This window comes from Myotis yumanensis, unplaced genomic scaffold (genome assembly GCF_028538775.1).
Source record: "Myotis yumanensis isolate MYYU_CA2020_CCGP unplaced genomic scaffold, mMyoYum1.0.hap1 SCAF_7, whole genome shotgun sequence".
In the NCBI taxonomy this organism is placed as follows: Eukaryota; Metazoa; Chordata; class Mammalia; order Chiroptera; family Vespertilionidae; genus Myotis; species Myotis yumanensis.
The window spans coordinates 44,862,752-44,888,638 of NW_027223758.1; the positions used below are offsets into that span (position 1 = coordinate 44,862,752).

General features: G+C 41.3%; 1 protein-coding gene across 2 annotated transcripts in view; it reads left to right on the forward strand.

The window, feature by feature from the left end:
* Positions 1–25,887, forward strand: part of ZCCHC2 (zinc finger CCHC-type containing 2) — a 57,311-nt gene that overhangs the window by 15,059 nt on the left and 16,365 nt on the right. For both annotated transcript variants that reach the window (XM_070420407.1, XM_070420408.1), the window contains exons 3-8: positions 1,619–1,695; positions 4,555–4,626; positions 11,104–11,216; positions 13,719–13,813; positions 17,936–18,019; positions 21,926–21,983. In XM_070420407.1, the coding sequence (XP_070276508.1) occupies positions 1,619–1,695; positions 4,555–4,626; positions 11,104–11,216; positions 13,719–13,813; positions 17,936–18,019; positions 21,926–21,983 (499 nt within the window). The remainder of the gene's footprint in view (positions 1–1,618; positions 1,696–4,554; positions 4,627–11,103; positions 11,217–13,718; positions 13,814–17,935; positions 18,020–21,925; positions 21,984–25,887) is intronic.

The following is a 25,887-nucleotide window of genomic DNA, read 5'->3' on the forward strand; positions in this document are numbered from 1 at the left end:
AAGGTCCTTTAAAAAAAAAAAAAGAAAATTGAAAAGATTACATCAAAATGCTAACAGTTAAGGTGGTACTAGAGATAATTTCTTGTATTCTTAATTTTTATTAATCCTCACCTGAGGATATTTTTTTCCATTGATTTTCAAAGAGAGGGGAGGGGGTGGAATGGAGAGGGGGGAGAGGGAGAGAGAGAGAGAGAGAGAGAGAGAGAGAGAGAGAAAGAAAGAAAGATAGATCTATGTGAGAGAGACACATCAATTGGTTCCCTCCCGCACACTCCCAAACTAGAGCTGGGGATCTGACTTGCAACCCAGGTGTGTGCCCTTGACCGGCAATCGAACCCAAGACCTTTAGGTGTGTGGACCAGTACTCTATCTGCTGAGCTACACCTGCCAGGGCTATATAGTTAATATTTAAACAAATGTTTATAATCCATGCTTTTTAGTTTTAATGTATGAAGCTTGGAGGAGGATCTCACATTATTGGCCATTTCTCACCACATACTCTTTTGTTCTCTCGTCCTGATTCTGATAGATCACGGCAGGTTTAACTTGAAATCAAGGCTGAAGACCTAGCTGTGTTCCGTAATGCCCTAGCCGTCCCCTATCCATAGCCCACCGGTTTGCAGAAGTAGAGCTGCTTTATATATCTGAACGCAGATTAGTTCAGATGGCTTTTATTTAGTAGCATCATTCTTTACATAATTTAATAGAAAAGCTTTTGAAAGCAGCAGACCCTCCGTTTCCACTTTGGCCTGTATGATGCTGCAGGAGTTCTGAGAAGTTACAGGCTTCTCACCTGGCTTTTGAGATTTTCTTTTGTCTCCATCCTCAACATTTTTCACCCACTAAGGGGAAATTGGCCCAGAAGCAGGCCACCAAACACTATATATTTGGAAACTTGTCACAAAATTCTGGCAATGAGATCTCCTTAGTTTATTATGAATGTCTGCTTACCAGCAAATTTCTGTGTCTATGTTTTCTGCTTTCTCATTGCCCACCTTCCGTGATCTATAACAACCTTAATTCTTCCTGTACACTTTTGTTACTTTGTATATTCTGCTTCATCTGATTTAACTTCTTCCTCTAAGCCTTAGTGAATCTTTCCCTTCTCTTCTCCATCTCCTGCCCCCTGGATCCAGCAGTGACCACACTAGTCTGTTGAGTCACTTTCCTAATTTCTTCGCTAAGACCTTTATCATCTTCATTACTACCAGCCTCATTATTGTTTAAGTACGTTTTCTTTTGGATGAATCTAAAGTGCTGTTTTTGTAGTAATCGGAATAACAAACAGTTTTGATAATTATCACCTTGAAAAATAATCTTCACTGCTGGCACCTTTTATTTTTTATCTTTTTTATCTTTGGTGCTTAGCAGAGTGCTTAAAGCTGCTTAGACATTCAGCATGCTGAATGGATATAGGAAAAAATTACTTCATGGATGGATGGCACATTGCTATGCTTCTGGGTGTTTTTTTTTTGTTTTGTTTTTTGCTTAATCATGATTTAAGAGCAGTAATTAAGATGAAGATAAATAGCTTAATTGTGTAGCATTTATCACATTTGGTAATTGAAATGTGTGTCTAGTCTCTGTAGAACAAGTCAGCATGTTTTCTTTCTTTCAGCTGTACACATTGAGAAGATAATCTTGAAAGGAGTCCAGAGAAAAAGGGCTGACAAATATTGGGAGTACACCTTTGAAGTAAGCTACTCTCACCCAAAAACAAAATGCCTCATTTTATGTTAAATAATCTTTTGGAAAGAATGAACATTGATCTTTGGAAAAACTTCTGGCAGGTTTGCTAACTTAGAAAAGTTAAACAAATGTATACCTTTGTCTAAATTAAGGGGATGTACTGCTTTCAGTGTGTTCTGCATGGTTTGCCAAGTTTTTAAAAATTGTACCACGACATGAAAATTACTCTGACAATAATTATCAGAGTTTAGATTAAAGGTATAAGATACATCTTTTAAAAGTAAAAATAAGCATTTTCACGAGTATTTTCAAAATCAGAATCATAAGCCTTGTCTTTTCCTGGCATTGTTTTCCTTGATATTTTTCTCCTCTTTTTCTTTCTCCAGGATGGTTTTATTCTCTGGCCTTTGTGGCCCTGTCTTCTTATCGCTCCCCTTGCTCTCCTGTCCTTCTGTCCTTCAAACAGCTCTAATTAACCTCAGAGCCCAGCTCTGTTAGGCCCAGGTCTCCTTTGCCTGGTTACTGTCACGTGGGTTCCTTGTCCACATCTCCTTATTCCTCCCTGCTTGGGCTTCCCTGTCTAGCCCTCTTTCCTAAGGCTGTACGTGCCTTGAACCAAATGGAAAGACACCACGTTTCTGTGCTTCCTACTTCAATTCCTCCCCAAAGGTATTGCTTGCCAAACGTTAGCTGTACCTTTCTCATGAAGCCACTTCTGATCCTCCAACAGAATGTTTTTTCATTCATCCAAGGTACATTGCCATCACAGGTTCTTACATTTGGGTTTGTGTTTTTTCTTTCTATTTGGTTATTATCTCATGGAGAGTAGGACTCTTCATCTGCTGCCATCCCACCATATCTAACTTGCTTAGTACATTTGTTCAAAGAATTTCGGAATCCTGGCTTCTGCTTTGTGGGAGAAATATCCTCAATTTGAAAATTTCAAGTCCTTATCTCCACTTTTCACTTGACAGTTTTGTAATACTTGGCATAAGCTGATCTTTGCTGTCTTCGTTCCATTTCACCAGCTTTCCTCTGTTGCTGGGGCTCTAAGATTGCTCCTTCTTTAAGGTCTGTGTCCCCTTGCTCTGGAATGATGTACCCTCAGACCGTGGCACAGCTGATGTCCCTTCAACACACAGACTGGCTCAGACGCCCCCTCCTCTGAGGTCTTTCTTGGTGCAATTTGATGGGCTTCTCCCTGCTCCTGCCCCACACCATACTAATTTTCTTTGGAGCAATGACCACTGATGGGAATCCTTATATAGCCATTTGTTTCATTTGTCTCCTACACTAGACTCGGACCTCAGCCAGCAGCGACTTCGGCTGTCTTGTCCATTCCTGTATCCCTTTCACTGAAACAGTGACTGACACAGTAGCTGCTCAACAGACATTTGAATAACTAAAAATCAGCTAAAAGATCTGTCAGTTAATAAGGATATTTGCTTTGGGGGTTGCTCGATAAAACTTTGTATGTGTAGTAGGTCTTTGAATAACCACATTATTTCATTAATATTAATAACATGCTCTGGGAACTTAACTATTCTTTATATCAGCCTATGGTAAAATTGGTCTTACCATGCATTGTTTTATTTAAGTCACAGAACCTATTGTTGACATTAAGTGAGGACATACTATATTTTTAAGTGTCTGATTAATTATGATACAACTAGAAGCCGGTGCACAAATTCGTGCACCAGTGGGGTCCCTTGGCCTGGCCTGTGGGATTGGGCCGACACCAGCTCTCCGACATCTCCTGAGGAGTCCTGGATTGCGAGAGGGTGCAGGCCAGGCCGAAGGACACCACCGGTACATGATCAGGGCCAGGGAGGGATGTGGGAGGTTGACCAGCCGGGGAGGGGCCACAGGAGGGCTCCAGGGCATGTCCAGCCCATCTCGCTTAGGCCTGATCTGCCCGACACCAGCAGCAAGCTGACCTACCAGTCAGAGCATCTGCCCCCTGGTGATCAATGCACATCATAGCGACTGGTCAACCCGTGGACTGTCTGCCCCCTGGTGGTCAGTGCACGTCATAGCGAGCGGTTGAGCAGCCTTAAGCATATCTTTAGCATATTACACTTTGGTTGAACAGACGGACACTTAGCATGTTAGGCTATTATATAGGATTAGTTGAGAAGCCTTAGATATTAGCATCTTTCAAGTATTAACTCAAATAATTTAAAGTAGAAATTATTAGTGGGCCACCATTAGATCCACTGAATTAAAGGTATTCAAGAGGTACGGCAGCGTAATAGATTTCACTTCTGACTCTTTGGTTACTTAGGGTCAAATCTAAGTAAGTCAGCCTTTTGGAGTTTTAGTTTCTCCATCTTTAAATTGGTCATACTTGTCCCATCCACCTTAATAGGATTTTACAGAATTGAGATAAAGTTGAAATCTCTTCATGGTATTATCAAAGAGGGCTAGTGAGCCCTGGTTTTTTTCTCATAAGAATGTATATTTCATAAGTTCCAGGAGGTAAAATTTTTCTCGTTCTTGGGGCATAGAGCTGTACTCTCAAAGCATTATGTTAGAGTTCTGCAACTTCACTAAAGGAATGTAAGATGGTCCACTTTCTGAAAAGTTACCAAAATATGGTCACATATTTTTAAAGACAGCTTTTTTAAAAAAATCATGTGATTTGAAATGAGTTACTAAAATTTTTTTGAGTAGAACATGTCAGTGTGCTGTTAATTTTAATAATTTTGAAGAAATGATGACAATGCCAGATTAACTTTATATTTCTAATTGTTAATCTTAATAAAATGTAAGTAAGGCTCTTTGCTTTACACATGGCTTTTTTTCCAGTTGTTTCTCTGCCTAAGAAATAACCATATAATATGTTTGTGTTTTGTTTTTAATCAGGTAAATTGGTCTGATCTTTCAGTCACAACAGTAACAAAAACCCACCAAGAACTACAGGATTTTCTACTGAAGGTAAAAGTATAGATTTTGTTCTTAAAATGATTTTTATATAATATACAAAATCCAAAAACCCTTACATCAAAATTAATTTCTGGAAAATTAAAATACATATATACAGGTTGGAGAACTCTCTATGAACATTAGCTGTAGAAAATGTCATGTTATTCTAAACATAAGTTTTCTTACTTTATATTACGAATATAAGGAAATGAAGGATTTTCAACATTTTTTACAAATGGAACCTTATTCCTACTTCCTTGCCGAGATGTATAATGTTGGTGGCTGGAGTACATCCTATGAAAGAGTGTGTCTACAAAATAAGATGAGGTTTGTTTGCATTTGGTAGTGGATCTCAGACCTAACAGCTCTTCAGCTCCCTCTGTGGACTCCTTAAATATATCTCCATTTGTTGCTTCTTTGAGTTCCAAGTCCCCCTCCACTCCCACAATGATAGATTCTCCAAAGCACTGAGAATAAGGTATATTGGGAACATCTTATAGACTTGCTGAGGTGAAAGGGATCTTAAATCATTTTGTTCAAACTCTCGTTTATTTCTTTTATACTAATTCTATTTTATTAAAAAGCGTGTGGGTAGAGATAAATACTAAAATAAGGGAAGACGTTTAAATGGATAACCAAATTATTGTTTCTCAATAAGCAAATGTTTTAAAATTTATAGTTAACCTATAATAATAAAAGAGTAATATGCTAATTAGACCGGACGTCCTTCTGGATGACCTTCTGGACGAAGCTGGGGCTGCGAGGGAAGCCGGTGCCGGCAGCTGGGGGAAGGAAGGCCTACTCTTGCACCAATTTTGTGCATCAGGCCTCTAGTACAGAGATAAAACAGAAAGTCCAGAAGCAGAAAACATTGCCAATTGAATTACTGACTTTTAGGTAAAGGTGTGACATAGTTGTTGAACCAGTAGCATATGAAATTTTCAGGACAGTGCTTGTCACCATAAATCTGTTCTTTCAGAACACATGGGTCTCTATTTACTCGTAAAGCTAGGAGGCTTTTTGCCTCCAGCTTGCATAGCTGTGGGCAGCACGGGAGGCACTGGTTCTAAGGAGCACATAGTTCCCTGTGTCAGCAGTGTCAGTCCTGCTGGGTGAGAACTCCTGGGAACGACTTGAATATTTCCATTTTCCTATGGCTTATTTTATTTTATTATTATTATTTTTTTACCTTTTTCTTTCTTTTTTATTAAATCTTTATTGTTCAGATTATTACAGTTGTTCCTCTTCCCCCCCCCCCCCCCCCCCCCCCGCATAGCTCCCCTCCACCCAGTTCCCACACAACCCTCTGCTCTTACCCGCCCCCCACTGTCCTCATCCATAGGTGTTCTATTTTTGTCCAGTGTTTTACCGCACCCCCCCACACCCCCCCCCCCCCCAGAATAGTCCACTACCTTTCTATACCCCTGATTCTATTATATTCACCAGTTTATTCTGTTCATCAGATTATTTTTTCACTTGATTTTTAGATTCACTTGTTGATAGATGTGTATTTGCTGTTCATAATTTGTAACTTTACCTTTTTCTTCTTCTTCCTCTTCTTAAAGGATACCTTTCAGCATTTCATATAATACTGGTTTGGTGGTGATGAACTCCTTTAGCTTTTTTTTATCTGTGAAGCTCTTTATCTGACCTTCAATTCTGAATGATAGCTTTGCTGGGTAAAGTAATCTTGGTTGTAGGTTCTTGCTGTTCATCACTTTGAATATTTCTTGCCACTCCCTTCTGGCCTGCAAAGTTTCTGTTGAGAAATCAGCTGACAGTCGTATGGGTACTCCCTTGTAGGTAACTGACTGTTTTTCTCTTGTTGCTTTTAAGATTCTTTCTTTGTCTTTTGCTCTTGGCATTTTAATTATGATGTGTCTTGGTGTGGTCCTCTTTGGATTCCTTTTGTTTGGGGTTCTCTGGGCTTCCTGGACTTATAAGTCTATTTCTTTCACCAGGTAGGGGAAGTTTATGTCACTATTCAAATAGGTTTTCAATGTCTTGCTGTCTCTCTTCTTCTGGCACCCCCATAATTTGGATGTTGGTATGCTTGAAGTTGTCCCAGAGGCTCCTTACACTATCTTCATATTTTTGGATTCTTTTTTCTTTTTGTTTTTCCGGTTGGGTGTTTTTTGCTTCTTCGTATTTCAAATCTTTGACTTGATTCTTGCGATCCTCTGGTCTGCTGTTGGAACTCTGTATAATATTCTTTATTTCAGTCAGTGTATACTTAATTTCTAGTTGGTCCTTTTTCATTTCCTCGAGGGTCTCACTAGATTTCTTGAGGGTCTCACTAAATTTATCGGTGGTTTCTAGAAAATTCTTGAAAAACCTTATAAGTGTGGTTCTGAACTCTATATCCTGTAGTTTGCTTTCCTCCATTTCTGTCATTTGTGACCTGTTTCTTTGTCTCTGCATTTTGGCTGCTTCCCTGTGTTGATAGAGTGGCTTTGTGTGCTAGGTGTCCTATAGGGCCCAGTGGCTCAGCCTCCCCAATTACCTGAGGTGGACACTCTTGGTACACCCCTTTGTGGGCTTTGTGCAGTCTTGTTGTAGTTAAGCCTTGATTGTTGTAGGTATCACTGGGAGGAATTGACCTCCAGGCCAATTGGCTGGGAGAATCAGCTGTGGTTATGGTGGGAGAACTTCTGCGCTGGAGACACCCTTCTGGGGCAAGACTTGCTTCAGTGGGGCTTTGGTGCTCACTGAGTCTACCCCTGAGTGTGTCCCTTATGGATCTGAGGAGTTGTAATCTGATGGTCCCACTCTGACCACGGGGTACACTGGCTCTTGGATCTCTAAGGAGGTGCTAATTTAGCCTCTGCCTGAGGCTACCCATCAGGAGCTACGGAGAGATCTGCAGATTCCTCTTCTTTGTTTGGGGTTTGGAGGTGCCCAGATGAGGCCCAGCTGTGAAGCAATGCAAGCTGCTGTGGGGCCTTGGGCCTTCTTTTGGAAGTTCTGGGTCTCTCTGACCCACCTGCAGTTTGTTAGGTAATTTTCAGATTGCAAAGGGCCAGGGCTTTCATATGCAAAAGCCTCTGTGCACAGCTTGGGTGGGGTGGGGTCTCAGGGAATCAACAGGGCAGAGCTAACAGCTAAGGCTGATTCTCAGTCCTACCCTAAGAGGCCCCTGGTCTCAGTGTCCTGGTAATCTAATCGCTGCAAGCACCTCTGAGAGAAAGCTGCCCTGGAGTTCCAACCAATGCCAGACAGTCCAGTTTCTCCCCGTATGAGTCTGGGTCCCCAGAGACTCGCCCGGAACTGGAGTTCAGAGCAGTCGGGAGCTTGAGACTCCCTCCCGATTGAAAAAGACAACTGTGTCCTCAGTTGCCAGCCCTTTCCACATACGCCTCCATACCTCTGCACTTTACTTCCGCACTTCCTCTGAGTCTCAGTGTGCTTTTCTCTTTCCTTCTAGTTGTAGAATTTCCACTCAGCCAGCCTTCCTGTGGTTCTGGATGATGTCCATTTTGTCTTTTAGTTGTATTTTTGAAGTGGTTGTGCGAGGCAGCAATTTCCGGTGTTTACCTATCCAGCCATCTTGGTTTCTCCCCCTATGGCTTATTTTAAACTAACTCTGGGGTAAGGGCTGAGAACTCCACTTCAAGCTGGTGACCTAACTGCATGTAAAGATGGGGGTTATTAATTTCCAGTTGCCACAGGTCGCATTCCTGTGACATGTCAGCCTCAGACAGCGTGGGGAGGAAGAGAGTGGTGGAAGGAGAGGTGTGTGAGCACTGTAGTTCAATGAGCTACTTTCTCCTCAGTACCCTGGAGGAGAAGGTAGCACCTGGCTAGCAGCCTATTGAGGAATAAGGAAGGGCAGCCCCATCCTGCCCACACATGCGCTTTTAAATTCTTTTCTACTTATTTGTGATTTCTCTCTCCATAGAATAAATTTATCCAAAACAAGCCTCATTTGGGTTAAAGAGCAATGTGCTTCATTTCCTTTTTTTCTGTTGCCCTTTCCATGACCAAATTCTAGAGCTGAGGGCAGTTTGCAGGGGATAAACAGCAAAGGCTGAAATACCCTGCAGCCCAGCACTGCCAGCTGTCAAGGCTGGTTACTTAGGGAGTTAGAGTGGGGCTGCTACTTCCCTGTCCCCCCAGGTGCTGAGAGAGTACCTGACTGACCCTGGCCTGGGGCGTGGGCAGAGTCTCTCTCCCACTGGGTTGCCCTACACTTCAGCTGCTATTTGTCTTGACACATTTCATGTTCATCACACAATTTTTCCAAAACCTTAGTTGCTTGAAAAAATACAGCTCCAAATAAGTAATTCATTCTTCAGAATCATGGTAATTAATGATCTCCCTGCTTAGGCAACATTTGAATATACTATTTTTCTAAAATAGGGCAAATGCCTTATCAAGTTATATGAAATAATTGGCAATATATTGTGAATGTGTAGAAATTAATTGTGTATTTAAAATACACTTTCAAATCTTCTATATATCATTTTTATTTTTTACATTCCTTTTAAAGTCTACAAAAGTTAAGAGCAAACACTGTTCTTTTGACAGCATGTAATTTTAACTTGTATAGTTGCTGTTTAACCAAACCTCTAGTTTGCTGTAATGTGGAAGAGTGGGTTTGAGGCCAGTGCTTTCACATTCTTTTTCCCACAAATTGTGTCCTCCCAGCCACCTTTACCTGCCTCTCCTTAGCACTTGACACCCTCCCAAGTGTCGTGCCCACACTGCTGAAACAGTACCTGGGACAGGTGGAGTTTGAATATTTGCTGACTGAATGACTGAACAAGGAGTCACAAAAAATTATGATGAGGTCTTATAGGTGGTTATCCATTAGGCCTCAGTGTTTTTAAAGAACAGCTTGTGATAACGAGGTGTAAACCTCCCAGCACTCTGAGCGTATGCTATGCTGAGGCCCAGCCAGGGTGCCATAGGTGGGAGGCTAGGTGTGCAGGAACCAAGACCAAGAGGTGAGAAAGTCCAAAACAGTGACTAGAATAGAAGAGACATGATTAAAAGCTATATTTTTAGCAAATATGCCTTCTTCGAGGACTGGAAATAGTCTCTGAAAATTAAAGATAAAAACCACTTGAAAATAGATCAGTTTATAAATACTGATGACTGCACATCCACACTGCCCAGTCGTATGAACAGTCATTGAGCAGTTGAAAATGGATGTAGTAGAAGAGCGTTCAGCCATTGGTAGTGGAAAAAGACTTACCACGAAGCTAATTTTCTTTGGTTGCGTATGCACATCCAGTAGAAATCGTATTTAAAATGGGGGTAATATATGACTAGTGTCCTAAATCTATTAAGAATAATATAAAATGTAAATATTGAAATGAATAGTAATTTCTTTGGAAAATATGTAGATTCAGAACTTATTTCTTCCTGTTAGTGGTGTGTGTGGGATGCCAGCAGAGCGTTCGACTTCAACAGGTTAATGAATGAGAAAGAACTTCATTCTCACATAACATCTTGCTTCCACAGTCTCACTGTGCCTAAAATTAACAATACTTTTTGCTACCTTTGAATTTTCCATTTCTGAATTGTTGACTCAGAATTCTGATTTGTCAGAAGAATACTTACTTTGGGTTCTGGTCTTCCAATTAAAATCAATATGTAAACTGACCATTTGTATAGATTATTCTATTCTTGGGGCTCCTTAGAGATTGTGTTAATGGTTCTATCCTTAATTTTAGGGAAAGTGCCAATAATTCAAGAGTAGCTAGCAAAGACTAGTTATCAAAAGTAAAATTTAAAACCTTGAATTCTTGAAAGACTTGGAAAGTTAGTTTTTTATAGAATTAGTTTATTAAGAACTTTTCAAAGTAAAGTAGTTACTAAATATATTGTCTTAAAATTTTGTTTTTAACTTAAAAATTTTCTTGTCCAAGTGATGATTTTGTGTGTGATTTCCTATACAGTGCTCTGAGGGTACCTCCATCACATTGAGGAAAAGGTTACTAAATCTCTAATTAGTGGGTTGTTTTTTTAAATGTAAATTAGATTAAGAGTTTTTACCCCATTTTTCACACCCAGTTCTTTATTTGGTGTCTGGCACAGGTAATCTGCCATTACCTTCGATTCAGGGTAAAAGGAGGCCCAAAAGTGATAACTAAAGGCAGAGATAACACTTTTCAGAATACTATTTGAGGATAAAAATAATACTAGCTTCACTATGCAAAATGTTCCCTTTAACTGAAGAAGTTTGGTGTGGGTGAGACTTCACTGTGGTGTGTGAGGTATTTCCAAGTGTGTTCCAGAAGCTTGTTGAATGCTGCTGGGTGACCCTGCTCCCTGGGAAGCCCCGAGGTGTGTCTGGAGGGCAGATGTGGAAGAACCTATGCCCGCCCCCCCCCCCCGCCCCCCCCCCCCCCCCCCCCCATGAAGATTTAGAAAAGGAACTGCTTTGGGGTGGTTCTTGAGCAGGTGGCATTTATTTGCCCCTGTGCCTGGGTTTACCAAGCAGGTGAGAAACTTAACCCTGACCATGCTCTTTTTATTTTCCAGCTTCCCAAGGAACTGTCTTCAGAGACTTTTGACAAGACCATCCTGAGAGCCCTGAATCAGGGGTCACTGAAGCGGGAGGAACGGCGACATCCTGATCTGGAGCCCATCTTAAGGTAATAGTTCGCCGAACACTGCACTCAGTGTCACAGATGGCATCACTGCTGTCCAGAGGACTTGAGGCAGCTCACAGAGTCTTTCTCTGGAGCACTTTTTAACATGGTCGTCTTATCCTTATGTTGTTTAGGTCTTTTTTTTTTTTTTTTTTTTAAATATATTTTATTGATTTTTTACAGAGAGGAAGGGAGAGAAATAGAGAGTTAGAAACATCGATGAGAGAGAAACATCGATCAGCCGCCTCCTGCACATCCACTGGGGATGTGCCCGCAACCAAGGTACATGCCCTTGACTGGAATCGAACCTAGGACCCTTCAGTCCGCAGGCCGATGCTCTATCCACTGAGCCAAACCGGTTTTGGCTGTTGTTTAGGTCTTGACTCACAGTAAGACACCAAACTAATTCTTTTATCATTTGTTCTCTTTACCTCTCTGAAATCAGAAATGATTGTTTCTAAAATATGCAAATATTCAGTGAAACCTCTTTTTACCCCCCAGAGGGGGAGTCATTTTTTAATTTATTTGTATGGCTAGCTTGTGATCTCAACACCATTAAAATGTTAGATACTTCATTCTCAGTTTGTGAATGTTAGATTTGTATCATTTGTCCCTTAAGAAATACAGAAGTTTTAATAGATAGGGGACAGTGCAAATGAGAAATAGGTAATGGGTTTATAAGTGAAGTAGAGACAGGTTGGTACAGCCCACCCTGCATTCAGTCTGTACCCTGATTTCAAGCCTGGGCCTGTACCTCAGGTGTGGTTCCCATAGTGGACTTGCAATTAGTGTGTGCAGGTAGGATTTGGGCTGTCTCTTGGAACTCAAGCCTTGAATCAAAGTTGTGCCTGCTTATGGTTTTGACCAACTGGTTTATAAATGTAAATGGAGAATCCACTGACTCTGGATTTTAATCCCCAATTTTAGGTAATGTGTTCAGACCTGGAAATTTAGATTAGCTCCTTACTTCATATCTCAACTTTTCTTCCATTTATTTCCTTTATTTGTCTTCCTGTTTAATATTTACCTCCACATTTTGAGTGCCAAGAAGCAAGTTTGCTTTATGTATAAGGCAACTTTGGCCCATAAGGGTCATATCTTAGTGTGGAACTTAATGACTTTATAATTAATCTGAATGATAGGTCAAAAACCTTGGGAAAGAGTTTAAGAATTAAAATTTTAAGGGAACATTTAAACTGTTCAAAAACAGCCCTGGCTGGTTTGGCTCAGTGGATAGAGCGTCGGCCTGTGGACTGAGGGGTCCTGGGTTTGATTCCGGTCAAGGGCACATGCCTGGGTTGCAGGCTCAGTCCCCAATAGGGGGCATGCGGGAGGCAGCCAATCAGTGATTCTCTCTCATCATTGATGTTTCTATCTCTCCCTCTCCCTTTCTCTCTGAAATCAATAAAAATATATTAAAAAATAAAAATAAAATAAAATGTTCAAAAACAATGGAAGGGGATTTGTACATTAAGCATCAGGGTGACAGTTTAATTTACATATATTTTTGAGTGTCATAACCATGAAGAATTGGTAGGATTGCCTATGAGGAAATTGAAGCTGAAAAGCTTGTTTAGGATGATTCAGCTTTTCAGTAGTTGAGCTGGTGTTCAGATCAGTAAGTAAACATTCCATTAGACCAGCGGTTCTCAACCTGTGGGTCGCGACCCCTTTGGGGGTCGAATGACCCTTTCACAGGGGTCGCCTAAGACCATCGGAAAACACATATATAATTACATACTGTTTTTGTGATTAATCACTATGCTTTAATTATGTTCAATTTGTAACAATGAAATTGGGGGTCACCACAAAATGAGGAACTGTATTAAAGGGTCACGGCATTAGGAAGGTTGAGAACCACTGCATTAGACTATGCTGTAACTGCCCCTTTTTGTAGGGTCCCTTTTGTAGGGAAGACTTCCCGTTGGAATATTTTAATTGTATTAATAGATATGAGGAATTCTGGTTTTCAAAGATAACAGCCTAGAGTCATGGTGTGATACACATTGGAGTGAATCATTGCTTAGTCATGCCTTGGGATGTAGTAGTAATGCTTGGAACTGACCTGACCACTACGCTCCATAGTTTCCCGGACTTTAGCGTCCCAGACTTCCCACCTCCTGTGTTCAGAGTGTAGGAACACCAAATGATACACCAAATGATGAAAAGTCACACCTATGAGAACTGTACTTTTTCTGAGCAGAAAGGCTGGCCCACTTGGGCAAAAGGCTGAAGTAGTATACACCTTTTGCCAGAATTGAAACCTTACCATTAGATTATACAAAATTAAAAATAAGACTATTTATTAGATTCTTGCAAATAAGTTTTGTTAACTTTTATTCAGTTCCTTCTGTGGGAAATATATTAGAAAATAATATTCATTTTCTTCTATTTTTTTTATACCTGAATTAAACTGACACTTAGGTTTGCTTTACAGTCTAAACTGTGACTTTTGTGTGTTTATGTTAGATGAAATTAACAAATCTCCTTTCTTTTTCTATGCAGGCAGCTATTTTCAACCTCATCACAAGCTTTTCTCCAGAGTCAGAAAGTCCACAGCTTTTTTCAATCCAGATCCTCAGACCCTCGACACAGCCTCAGTAAGCATCCTGCTTCTCTGCAGAAGTCTGGTGTTTTCTTGCTTGGGTTTCCTGCTTCACCATGCCGTCTTGTATGGGGTTGTCATTTCAGTTAGTGTCAAGGAATAGTAGCTTACAATTAAGAAACATTGGTAGATTTAAGTGAATTTTATGCTGCAGTTTTAAAGAAAATAATGTGTAAAAGCTACTGTCACAAAACAGACTGATTCCAAGGCTGGGGACAAGTCTCTTGAACTCATGGGCATTCAGGATCACCAGGTTCCTTACAGACCTTGCCACAGTGCTGGTTGCTTGATGTATAACAAACTCTTATACTCTGCCTTTCCCCCTGTGTCCCCTATTCCCATGATGAACTCCCAGCCTCCCAGGCTGCAAGTTTTTCCTCTTCCTATGCAGTCATTTAAAGGCCAAGCCACACCAGACAAAGGACGCCCTCTCCTTACCAAGCTCGTTGTCAGTGAGGCTTTTTTCTCTCTTTCTTTCATGAAGGAACTATACAAAGCCTAGCTCTTCTCTTATATTCTAATTTCTCACTGTACTTTACCCTATCTCAGGATTATCTCAGAGATCAAATTGTTAATCCCCTATTCAAAACCTTCAGAGTTGGAAGGCTGGGCAGTCACTCAATACACCTGCCATTTCCTGTCCTAGTGTTCTGGCTCATTCTGCACCCAAACTTAATATGCTGCTTTTGTCACAGCCTGTTAAACTCACACCTATTTTAAGACCCAACTGAAATATTACCTCATGAAGTTTCTAGTTTTTTTCTTATGTTCCTGTAGTTTGATTTTGCCCTTATGTTTCAGCATTCATCACAGTCTGCCTTGTGTTTAGTTTTATACACATCTATCTCAGCTACCTTTTAAAAATAATATTTTGCCAGTAACATTTTTGTGTGCTTTAGGAGAATTTCTGCTAATTTTAAGCACAGCCACTATAGCAAGTAGCTGAGTTGTGTTTTTTTAATCTTCTGTTTTCAAAAAAGTCATATTTTCCTGTATTTAAAGGGGAAAGAAAATAGATGTTTTCTCAATTTTAGGTGGGAAAGAGGTAAAAGAATAATATGATTGGATATTATAACATACTTGAGGCCCGGTGCACAAAAATTTGTGCACTCGGCGGGGAGGGAGTTCCCCAGCCCGGCCTGTGCCCTCTCGCAGTCTGGGACCCCTCGGGAGATAACGACCTGCTGGCTTAGGCCTGCTCCCGGGTGGCAGAGGGCAGGCCCAATCCCTAGGTGCAGCCCCTGGTCAGGCTCAGAGCAGTGCCGATTGGGGAGTTGGGGCGCCGCCCCGTCATGCACAGAGCAGGGCGGATAGGGAGGTTTCGATGCCACCCTCAGTCATGCTCAGGGTAGGGCCGATTGGGGGGTTGGGGCACCGCCCCCTGTCACACTCAAGGCAGGGTCGATGGGGAGGTTGCGGCGCCACCCCCTGTCACGCACAGAACAAGGCCGATCAGGGGGTTGGGGCGCTGCCCCCTGTCACTCACAGAGCAGGGCCCATCAGGGGGTTGGGGCGCTGCCCCCTGTCACTCACAGAGCAGGGCCAATAGGGGAGTTGGGGCACCGCCCCCTGTCACACACAGAGCAGGGCGGATCAGGGGGTTGGGGCGCTACACCCTATCACACTCAGGGCAGGGCCAATGGGGAGGTTATGGCTCTACCCTGTCACACACAGAGCAAGGCCTGTGGAGGGGGGTTGGGACGCCACCCTCTATCACCCACAGGGCGGATAGGGAGGTTGTGGCCCCGCCCCCTGTCACACACAGAGCTGCAGGGCGATCAGGGGGTTTGGGTGCTACCCCCTGTCACGCTGATCTCGGTGCTGGGAGCCTCGCTGCTCCGCTGATCTCGGTGCCGGGAGGCATATTACCCTTTTACTATATAGGATAGAGGCCTGGTGCACGGGTGGGGGCCGGCTGGTTTGCCCTGAAGGGTGTCCTGGATCAGGGTGGGGGTCCCCACTGGGGTGCCTGGCCAGTCTGGGTGAGGGGCTGAGGGCTGTTTTCCGGCTGGCGAGTGACTGAAGCTTCCAACTGCTCCTTGTTTTCTTTTTTTTTATTTTTTATTCTGGGCCAGCTTTAGCTCTGAGGCCTCGCCGCTGAAAACATCGATACAATGTTGCAGTCCGGCTGGCTTTCAGTCCGGCTGGTTTCTGGGGTTTTGTTTAGCTTCTTATTTGCAACATAGTACATAGTTGCTTAGAGTTGCAGCTCAGAGGCCGGCAAGTCAGGCGGGGAACGTTGGAGTCTGCAGTCACTGGCGCAAGCAAGCCTCATGTTCGCTTCCAGCTGCCTGGCTGCCGGCCGCCATCTTGGCTGACAGTTAATTTGCATAAGGATATGCTGATTAGCCAATGGGAAGGGTAGCGGTCGTACGCTAATTACCATGTTTCTCTTTTATTAGTGTAGATGGGTTAATTTTTAAAGTTTTGAATCATCTGTGTGTGTATATGTATGCCTTAAATATTTTAAACAGATAAGTAGCAATTAGAATTAATGACTCTTCTTGAATACTAGACTAAGATAAGATGAACAACTCCATGGTTAAATTTACATCTGAATAGGGACAATAGCTTTTAAATATAATATATATATATATATATATATATATATATATTTTTTTTTTTATTGATATCAGAGAGGAAGGGATAGAGAGAGAGACAGAGAAACATCAATGATGAGAGAGAATCATTGATTGGCTGCCTCCTGCACGCCCCCTACTGGGGATCGAGCCTGCAACCCAGCATGTGTCCTTGACCCTGGGACCCTTCAGTTCACAGGCTGACGCTCTTATCCACTGAGCCAAACCAGCTAGGGTGACAATAGCTTTTTAAAAAGAAAATCCTGGTCATTCTAGAGCAGTGATTCTCAACCCTTTGGCCCTTTAAATGCAGTTCCTCATGTTGTGACCCCAACCATAAAATTATTTTCGTTGCTACTTCATAACTGTAATGTTGCTACTGTTATGAATCGTAATGTAAATATCTGATATGCAGGATGATCTTAGGCGACCCCTGTGAAAGGGTCGTTCGACCGCCAAAGGGGTTGTGACCCACAGGTTGAGAACCACTGTTATAGAGTGTATAGATTTAACAATCAGTGCTTTCTCCTTACACCAAGTTTAAGTACTTCTTATTGACTACTTACTTATAAATCATGCCTAATTAGTTCTAAAAAGGCATTGGTGCACAAAATTAAACTTTTAATTCAGGCTTTAATAGGCTGCCCAGGAAAACTCACCCAAGTGAGTAGTATATACATAAATGACAGAAAACTCATCTTGAGAGCTTAGTAGTATTTAAATGACATGAGCAGTGAATGCTAAAGAAGCTGGTAGATCTTGTTTTAAGATATCAAGTTGTTGTGAAAATAATGTCTTAAAGTACATGTTTTGAGATTATGGACAATCGGTCAGGATGTTGAAACTGTTTCACCAAAGTACATGTTACTGTCAAAGTTCATTTACCCTCGCTCTTTTGAAAAATAACAGCTTTACCTTTTTATCCCCTGTGGGAGAGAGAGCAACATTCCACATCCTGACAACTGAGAAAACAAATATTAAATTCCTAAATGACTTCAAATGTTGAACTCTGGAATCCTGCTGGATTTTCTGTATTTAAAAGGAGAACTAATCCATTGCTCTAACCGTGTTTTCTGTGGGTCAGTGCTGGTCCACAAATGGTTGTCACTGGTCTGTGATAGAGGAACGAAACAGAGTAGACACCTACTCTTTTGATATTGCCACAACATTATTACTGTATTTTATAAAAGTAATGACCCACAAAAAATTAGACATTTAAAAAAGTTTCATAACACTACAAATGTTTGAGAAGCATTTGAGCATGCAGGATAGGGGTGGGGATGGGGGACTGACAGATGTCAAGCATCTGCTTCAGTCCTGTGGTTTTTATGAGGAGAACTGTCTCCACAAATCAGGGTCCCCACTCCTAGCCCAGTGTTTTGTGCTATGTCATTTTATTTCTTAAAGGTCCTATGTGGTAGAAATGTTCTCTGTTACTAACTCCACTCTAGCCTTCCCTGGGAGAAAAATAATCATTATATTTGTTTTCTTTATCATAATTTTCCTAAAAAGTTAATTGTATTAAATACTTCCTACAGATAATTTACAACCTTCTCTGAAGACTTCCAAGATATTAGAACACTTAAAAGAAGACAGCTCAGAAGCTTCAAGTCAAGAAGAAGGTAAATGTCAATTCACTGGAATAAGTCCTTATTCCTGGTTTTAGAACAGGGATAGACAAACAGACCATTAGAACAGGTTAAGGAGCTGAGAAAAAGACATATGGAAACTTGGAATGTGACAGGTAGCATTATAAATAAGTAGGGAAAGAATACACTATCCAGGCTTTCCAATAAAAAATCCTACCCTATATGATAAAAGCCTATGTGGTGGTGACGCCCTCACGCCGTAGCATCCCATCACCAGGAGGCTGCGTGCACGGCAAGGTGTGCTCAAGTGGGCGGGGACTTGACGCTGTGAGCACGGCGCGGAGGCGGGTCCCACGACTCCGTGTGCTGAGGCCTGGGGTCCTGTGGGTGCCGGCAGGGGCTTGATGCTGTGAGAGACCCCCCTCCCTCTCACCCCCGAGTGCATGAATTTTGTGCACTGGGCCCCTAGTATATATGTAATTAGATGTGAATTACAAATTACATGTAACATATAAACTTAATGTAATATGTAAGATATTAAGCTTAAACATTTAAACATTAATATCTGGGATAAGAAGGCTTTCTTGACAAGGTGAAGCATGACCTGCATGCCCAGTGTGGTTTAGTGATTGAGCATTGACCTATGAACTAGGAGGTCACAGTTTGATTTTTGGTCCAAGTATGTGCCTGAGTTGCTGGCTCAATCCCCAGTTGGGGTGGGGGGGCATGCAGGAGGCATCTAGTCAATGATTCTCATTGTTGATGTTTCTATCTCTCCCTCTCCCTTCCTCTCTTTAATCAATAAAAATATATTTAAAAATAATAATACAATATACAGATGACATATTATAGAATTGTACACCTGAAAACTATATAATTTTATTAATGTCACCCCAATAAATTCAATAAAAATGAATAAAATCGGTAGATTGCTCAACCAGTTGCTATGACATGCACTGACCACCAAGGGGCAGACACTCCAACCGGTAGGTTAGTTTGCTGCTGGGGTCTGGGTGAGAGGACCATACATGCTCCGGAACCCTCCTGCAGTCCCTTCCTGGCTGGCCGGCCCCCATGGGCCCCGATTGAGACTGGGCAAGACAGCCCCAATCGCCGACCAGACCGAGGAACCCCCACTCGTGCACGAATTTGTGCACCAGGCCTCTAGTTTTAAAAATAAAAACAATGAGGTGTCCTTTCACATTCTTTGGATTGGCAAAACATTTTTTTTCTGACATCAAGGATATGAAGTAATGGGAATTCTCATCTGCTGATGGGAATATAAATTGTCACAACTATTTTGGACAGAAATTTGACATTGTGTAGTGAACTTAGAGGTAATTACTTTTATGCTACTGCCTGGCAATTTTACTTCTGTGAAAATTGTCCATGTGTCAGGGGACAGGGAATGAGGTTCTCAAGGTACCATTATGTGTAATAGCAAATGGATATTAACACAAATGCTTTTAATGTTAATAAAGTTATAAGTAAATTGTGACATACTCATATTCATGCTAGATGACACTTAAAACAGTTATAGTATATTCAAACATGTAACACCACTGAATGTGTTTGTCAATACATATATGGGTAGTTAAAATAAAAAGCAGTCACTGAAATATTTTCACTAGTTCACCTCGGTAGAGAGAGGGAGTTGAATGGAAGAGGGCCTTCCGTTGCTTCTGTGATATTTTGTTTCTTTTTTTTTTTTATTTATTTATTTATTTTTTTTTGTTTTTTTTTTTTAAATCTTTATTGTTCAGATTATTACATTTGTTCCTCTTTTTTTCCCCCCATAACTCCCCTCCTTCCAGCTCCCACCTCACCCTCCACCCTCACTCCCCACCCACTGAGTTCATCCATAGGTGCATGATTTTTGTCCAGTCACTTCCCGCATCTCCCACACCCCTTTTCCCCCAAGAATAGTCAGTCCATTCCCTTTCTATGTCCCTGATTCATTATAGTCACCAGTTCATTCTGTACATCAGGTTATTTATTCACTTGATTCTTAGATTCATTTGTTGATAGATGCATATTTGTTGTTCATAATTTGTATCTTTACCTTTTTCTTCTTCTTCCTCTTCTTAAAGGATACCTTTCAGCATTTCATATAATACTGGTTTGGCGGTGATGAACTCCTTTAGTTTTTCCTTATCTGTGAAGCTCTTTATCTGACCTTCAATTCTGAATGATAGCTTTGCTGGATAAAGTAATCTTGGTTGTAGGTTCTTGGTATTCAGCACTTTGAATATTTCTTGCCATTCCCTTCTGGGCTGCAAAGTTTCTGTTGAGAAATCAGCTGACAGTCGTATGGGTATTCCCTTGTAGGTAATTGAGCCTCTTTCTCTTGCTGCTTTTAAGATTTTCTCTTTGTCTTTTGCTCTTGGCATTTTAATGATGATGTGTCTTGGTGTGGTCCTCTTTGGATTCCTTTTGTTTGGGGTTCTCTGCGCTTCTTGGACCTGTAAGTCCATTTCTTTCTCCAGGTGGGGGAAGTTTTCTGCCATTATTTCTTGAAATAGGTTTTCAATATCTTGCTGTCTCTCATCTTCTGGCACTCCAATGACTCTGATATTAGTCCGCTTAAAGCTGTCCCAGAGGCTCCTTACACTATCTTCACACTTTCAGATTCTTTTTTCATTTTGCTTTTCCAATTGGGTGTTTTTTGTCGAATCTTTGGTTTGATTCTTGTGCTCCTCTGGTCTGCTATTGGGTATAATATTCTTTATTTCAGTCCGTGTATGCTTACTTTCTAATTTCTTTATCGTAGCATCGAGGGTCTCATTAGTTTTCGTGAGGCTCTGCACAAATTTATGGCAAGCCCTCAAAATTGCCATTCTTAGCTCCATATCCTCCATTTCTGTCATGTTTTTTTGTCTCCGCATCTTTTATGCTTTCTTGGTGCACCCCCTTGTGGTCTCTGTGCGCAGTCTTGTTCTAGCCAAGCCTTAATTGTTGTAGTTAACACTAGAGGGATTTGACCACCAGGCTGACTGGCTGTGGAAATCAGCTGTGGGAAAACTTCAGTCCTCGGGGGAGGCGCTAGTCCAGCCCTTGCCTGAGGCGATCGGCAAATGGCTGTGCGCAGGGTTTGGGCGGGGCGGGCTCAACAGGGCAGGGGGAGGGAGCAGCTATGGCCGCTCTCAGTCCGTCCCCAGGGGCTCTGCCTCTCTGTCCCAGCAATCGCTGCAAACCTCGGAGGGGCCGTAGCCAGACAGTCCCGCTTCTCCCGTTTGAGTCTGGGTCCCTAGAGACTCGCCCGGATCTGTAGCCCAGAGTCTGAGACTCGCTCCTGATTGAAAACGACAATCGCGCCCTCAGCTGCCAGCCCGCTTTGCGCGCGCACCCTCACCACCGCGCCGCCGTACCTTTAAATTTTCCACACTGTGCCTCCGCTGAGCGTCGGAATGCTGTTGTTTTTGCTTCTAGTTGAAGAGACTCTCCTCAGCCAGCCTTCCCGTGGTTCTGGTTGGTGTCCGCTCCGACTTTTAGTTGTATTTTTGAAGTGGTTGTCCACGGCGGCAGTCTCCGGTGTTTACCTATGCCGCCATCTTCGATTCCTCCGATATTTTGTTTCTTAATAAAAAGAGGCATAGAGATATCTGAGATGTGGGTACATGGGTGTGTGTTATATTAATAGATGTATATTTTTAATATTTGAGGCACTTCACTTTTTTAATTGTTTAAAAAAGGAGCTTAAAATTGAATGTTATAGTTTTGCAGTGGCATGCTCCTAGTAAACATTCATAGTTTTGGAGGATAGTTAAGGAAATTCAGTCATTTATTGTATCTTTTGAAAAATTTATTCTTTAACGAATTTTCTCTGAAAACACTCTGTAAGGTCTGTCAACAATGTTAATATCACATAAATTAGTTGCATGATCCTGTTGGACTTTTGCAGAAGCCTTTAGTATAACAAATTTTTTTCCTCCACTCTAGATGTATTACAGCACACCATAATACATAAGAAACACACCGGGAAGAGTCCCACAGTGAAGTAAGTATCTAATTCCTAAAAGGAGAGATGTCTGTGCATTTTAACTCAGTATCTCATTTACTTTAATTACTGATAAATAGTTGGCTATAATTCTACCATTTTATTATTTTCTTGTTATTTGTTGTATATTTTCTCTGTTTTCTCCTTTCCTCCTTTTTTTAAAAATTCTTTTTACTTTTATTAGCCTTGATTATTATACATTGTTTTTCAATTATGCTAGTGGTTGGTTATCCTGGAGATTATATTGTACATCTTTAACTTATAAATATGATGTGATATTCGTTGTACTTGTACCACATACCATGTGAAGATCTCCAGTTACTTCACTTATCTTCTCCCAACTTACAAACTATAGCAGTCATGTATTTTAATTCTGTCTATATTTTAAACCTCATGAAACCTTTTTAATTAATTTAGCATTGACCTTTCCATTGTTCTTCATTCCTTCCTGTGTGTCTAGTTACCCATCACTGTTCATTTTCCATCTAATTGAAGAAACTTTGAGTTCTTTCCTATAATCATATCTGCCAGTGGTGAACTCACTTTGTTTTTATCTGTAAAAAATATTTATTTTGCCTTTATTTTTGATGTACATTTTTCCTGGGTATAAAATTCTAGGTTGGCAATTATTTTCTGTTAGTACTTTGAAACTCTACCTCATTTTATTGCACTTCACAGATATTGTGTCATGTACAAATTGAAGGTAAGACCCTCCACCAGCATAAAGACTTTAGCTTGCTGAAGGCTCAGATAGTGGTTAGCATTTTTTAACAATAAAGTATTTTTTAATTAAGGATGCACATTGTGTTTTTATACATAATGCTATTTATTGCACACTTAATAGACTACAGTATAGTGTAAACATAACTTATATGCACTGGGAAACCAAAAAATTTGACCTGCTTTATTGTGATACTTGTTTTATGGCTGTGGTCTGGAACCAATAATATCTCTGAGGTATACCTTTAGTTTTACTGTCTTCCAGTCTAATGCCTTTGGTCCCTTACATCATATCCCCTTAGCCCAGCTCTGATTTCTTCTGCAAATTACATAAAGTCGGTCATTTATACTATTTCTGACTCCTTTCACATTACTGTTGTCCCACCACAAGCCCGTACCACAAGATTTTCCACCTTCTGCCCCAGGGCTTTTGCAGATTCTTTGGGCCTTGCTTGGCCCTCAAGAAGTACAAGTTAATTTGCCTGGGGGGTGGGGTCAGTTGTCAACTGATGGGGGAGATCCAGCTTCCTGTCCTTTGGGTAGATATCTCTGAGAGGTCACAGCTGGTTTAAGCTGCTGTTGCCTATAGTGGCACCCTCAGTAATGGACCCCCTCACTTGGTTTTTCTTCCTCTCCTACTTCATTCACCCATTCCTTGATCCTGTTTCCTGGGATCACCCCCCAGATTAACTATGAAATTACAGATTCTGTTTTTTTAGGGGAAACTCAAATTTAAGACAGCTGACATCCATTGTTTAATCTTATAGTTGCTCTTTGGAAGTTTGTGTGCATTTTCCAGCTCTTTTTAGATTTTTCTCATTGTCTGGTTTTCAGTAGTTTTTCTATAATATGTTTGTAGCTTTCTTTGAATGAATTCTGTTTCATGAAGTCCGAGCCATTGTCTCTGCAGGTATTACTTCTTCCCTAATCTCTTCCTCCCTCTTCTAAGACTTGGAGTACCTATGTTAGACTTTTCACCATGTCCCACGTCTCTTAAACTTTTTTTGCATTTTCCATATTTTTCCCCTCTCAGTGCTCCAATCTATTTTCTTCTGACCATATTTCCTCTTCACTGATTTTTTTCATCTATCTATCCATTCATTTCTTAATTTTATTTCATTTTACAGTTCTAGAATTTAAATTTGGTTCTTTTTTATATTTCTCAGTATTCTTGTTATATTTCTCATTGATCCTGTTAAGCACTATTGTTTAAAAATCCACCCACAGTAACTTCATTCTGGATTCTCTTTGTGTCTGTTTCTATTGTCTGTTCCTTTTCAGTCACATTATCCTATCCCTTCTCATGCCTTAGATGTATGTAGTACTTAGTGATTCTCTCAAGATTGGGGTTACACTCCAACTATAAGTGGTATAGGATAGCCATTGCACAGAGTCTAAAGACAATACACAACTGCTATTTTTTTTTTAATCTTTATTGTTCAGATTATTACAGTTCCTCTTTTTTTCCCCCATAGCTCCCCTCCACCTGGTTCCCACCCCACTCTCCGCCCTTACCGCCCCCCCCCCCCACACTGTCCTCATCCATAGGTGTATGATTTTTGTCCAGTCTCTTCCCGCACCCCCCACACCTCTTTCCCCCTGAGAATTGTCAGTCCACTCCCTTTCTATGCCCCTGATTCTATTATATTCACCAGTTTATTCTGTTCATCAAATTATTTATTCACTTGATTTTTAGATTCACTTGTTGATAGATATGTATTTGTTGTTCATAGTTTTTATCTTTACCTTTTCTTCTTCCTCTTCTTAAAGGATACCTTTCAGCATTTCATATAATACTGGTTTGGTGGTGATGAACTCCTTTAGCTTTTTCTTATCTGTGAAGCTCTTTATCTGACCTTCAATTCTGAATGATAGCTTTGCTGGGTAAAGTAATCTTGGTTGTAGGTTCTTGCTATTCATCACTTTGAATATTTCTTGGCACTCCCTTCTGGCCTGCATAGTTTCTGTTGAGAAATCAGCTGACAGTCGTATGGGTACTCCCTTGTAGGTAACTGACTGTTTTTCTCTTGCTGCTTTTAAGATTCTCTCTTTGTCTTTTGCTCTTGGTATTTTAATTATGATGTGTCTTGGTGTGGTCCTCTTTGGATTCCTTTTGTTTGGGGTTCTCTGAGCATCCTGGACTTGTAAGTCTATTTCTTTCATCAGGTAGGGGAAGTTTTCTGTCATTATTTCTTCAAATAGGTTTTCAATGTCTTGCTGTCTCTCTCCTTCTGGCACCCCTATAATTCAGATGTTGGTACGCTTGAAGCTGTCCCAGAGGCTCCTTACACTATCTTCGTATTTTTGGATTCTTTTTTCATTTTGCTTTTCCGGTTGGGTGTTTTTTGCTTCTTCGTATTTCAAATCTTTGACTTGATTCTTGCGATCCTCTGGTCTGCTGTTGGGAGTCTGTATAATATTCTTTATTTCAGTCAGTGTATGCTTAATTTCTAGTTGGTCCTTTATCACAACATCGAGGGTCTCACTAAATTTCTTGAGGATATCACTACATTTATCGGCGGTCTCACCAGTCTTTTCAAGGGCCTTACTAAATTTATCAGTGGCTTCTAGACAGTTCTTGAGAGACCTTAAACGTGTGGTTTTGAACTCTATATCCAGCAGTTTGCTTTCCTCCATTTCTGTCATTTGTGTCCTGTTTCTTTGACTCACCATTTTTTGTGCTTCGCTGTGTCGATAGAGTGGCTTTCTGTGCTAAGTGCCCCAATTACCTGAGGTAGACACTCTTGGTGCACCCCCTTGTGGACTTTGTGCACAGTCTCGTTGTAGTTAAGCCTTGATTGTTGTAGGTATCACTGGGAGGAATTGACCTCCAGGCCAATTGGCTGGGAGAATCAGCTGTGGTTATGGTGGGAGAACTTCTGTGCTGGAGACACCCTTCTGGGGCAAGACTTGCTTCAGTGGGGCTTTGGTGCTCACTGAGTCTGCCCCCTGAGTGTGTCCCTTATGGATCTGAGGAGTTGTAATCTGGATGGTCCACTCTGACCACTGGGTATACTGGCTCTTGGATCTCTAAGGAGGTGCTAATTTAGCCTCTGCCTGAGGCTACCCATCAGGAGCTACAGAGAGATCTGCAGATTCCTCTTCTTTGTTTGGAGTTTGGAGGTGCCCAGATGAGGCCCAGCTGTGAAGCAATGCAAGTGCTGTGGGGCCTTGGGCCTTCTTT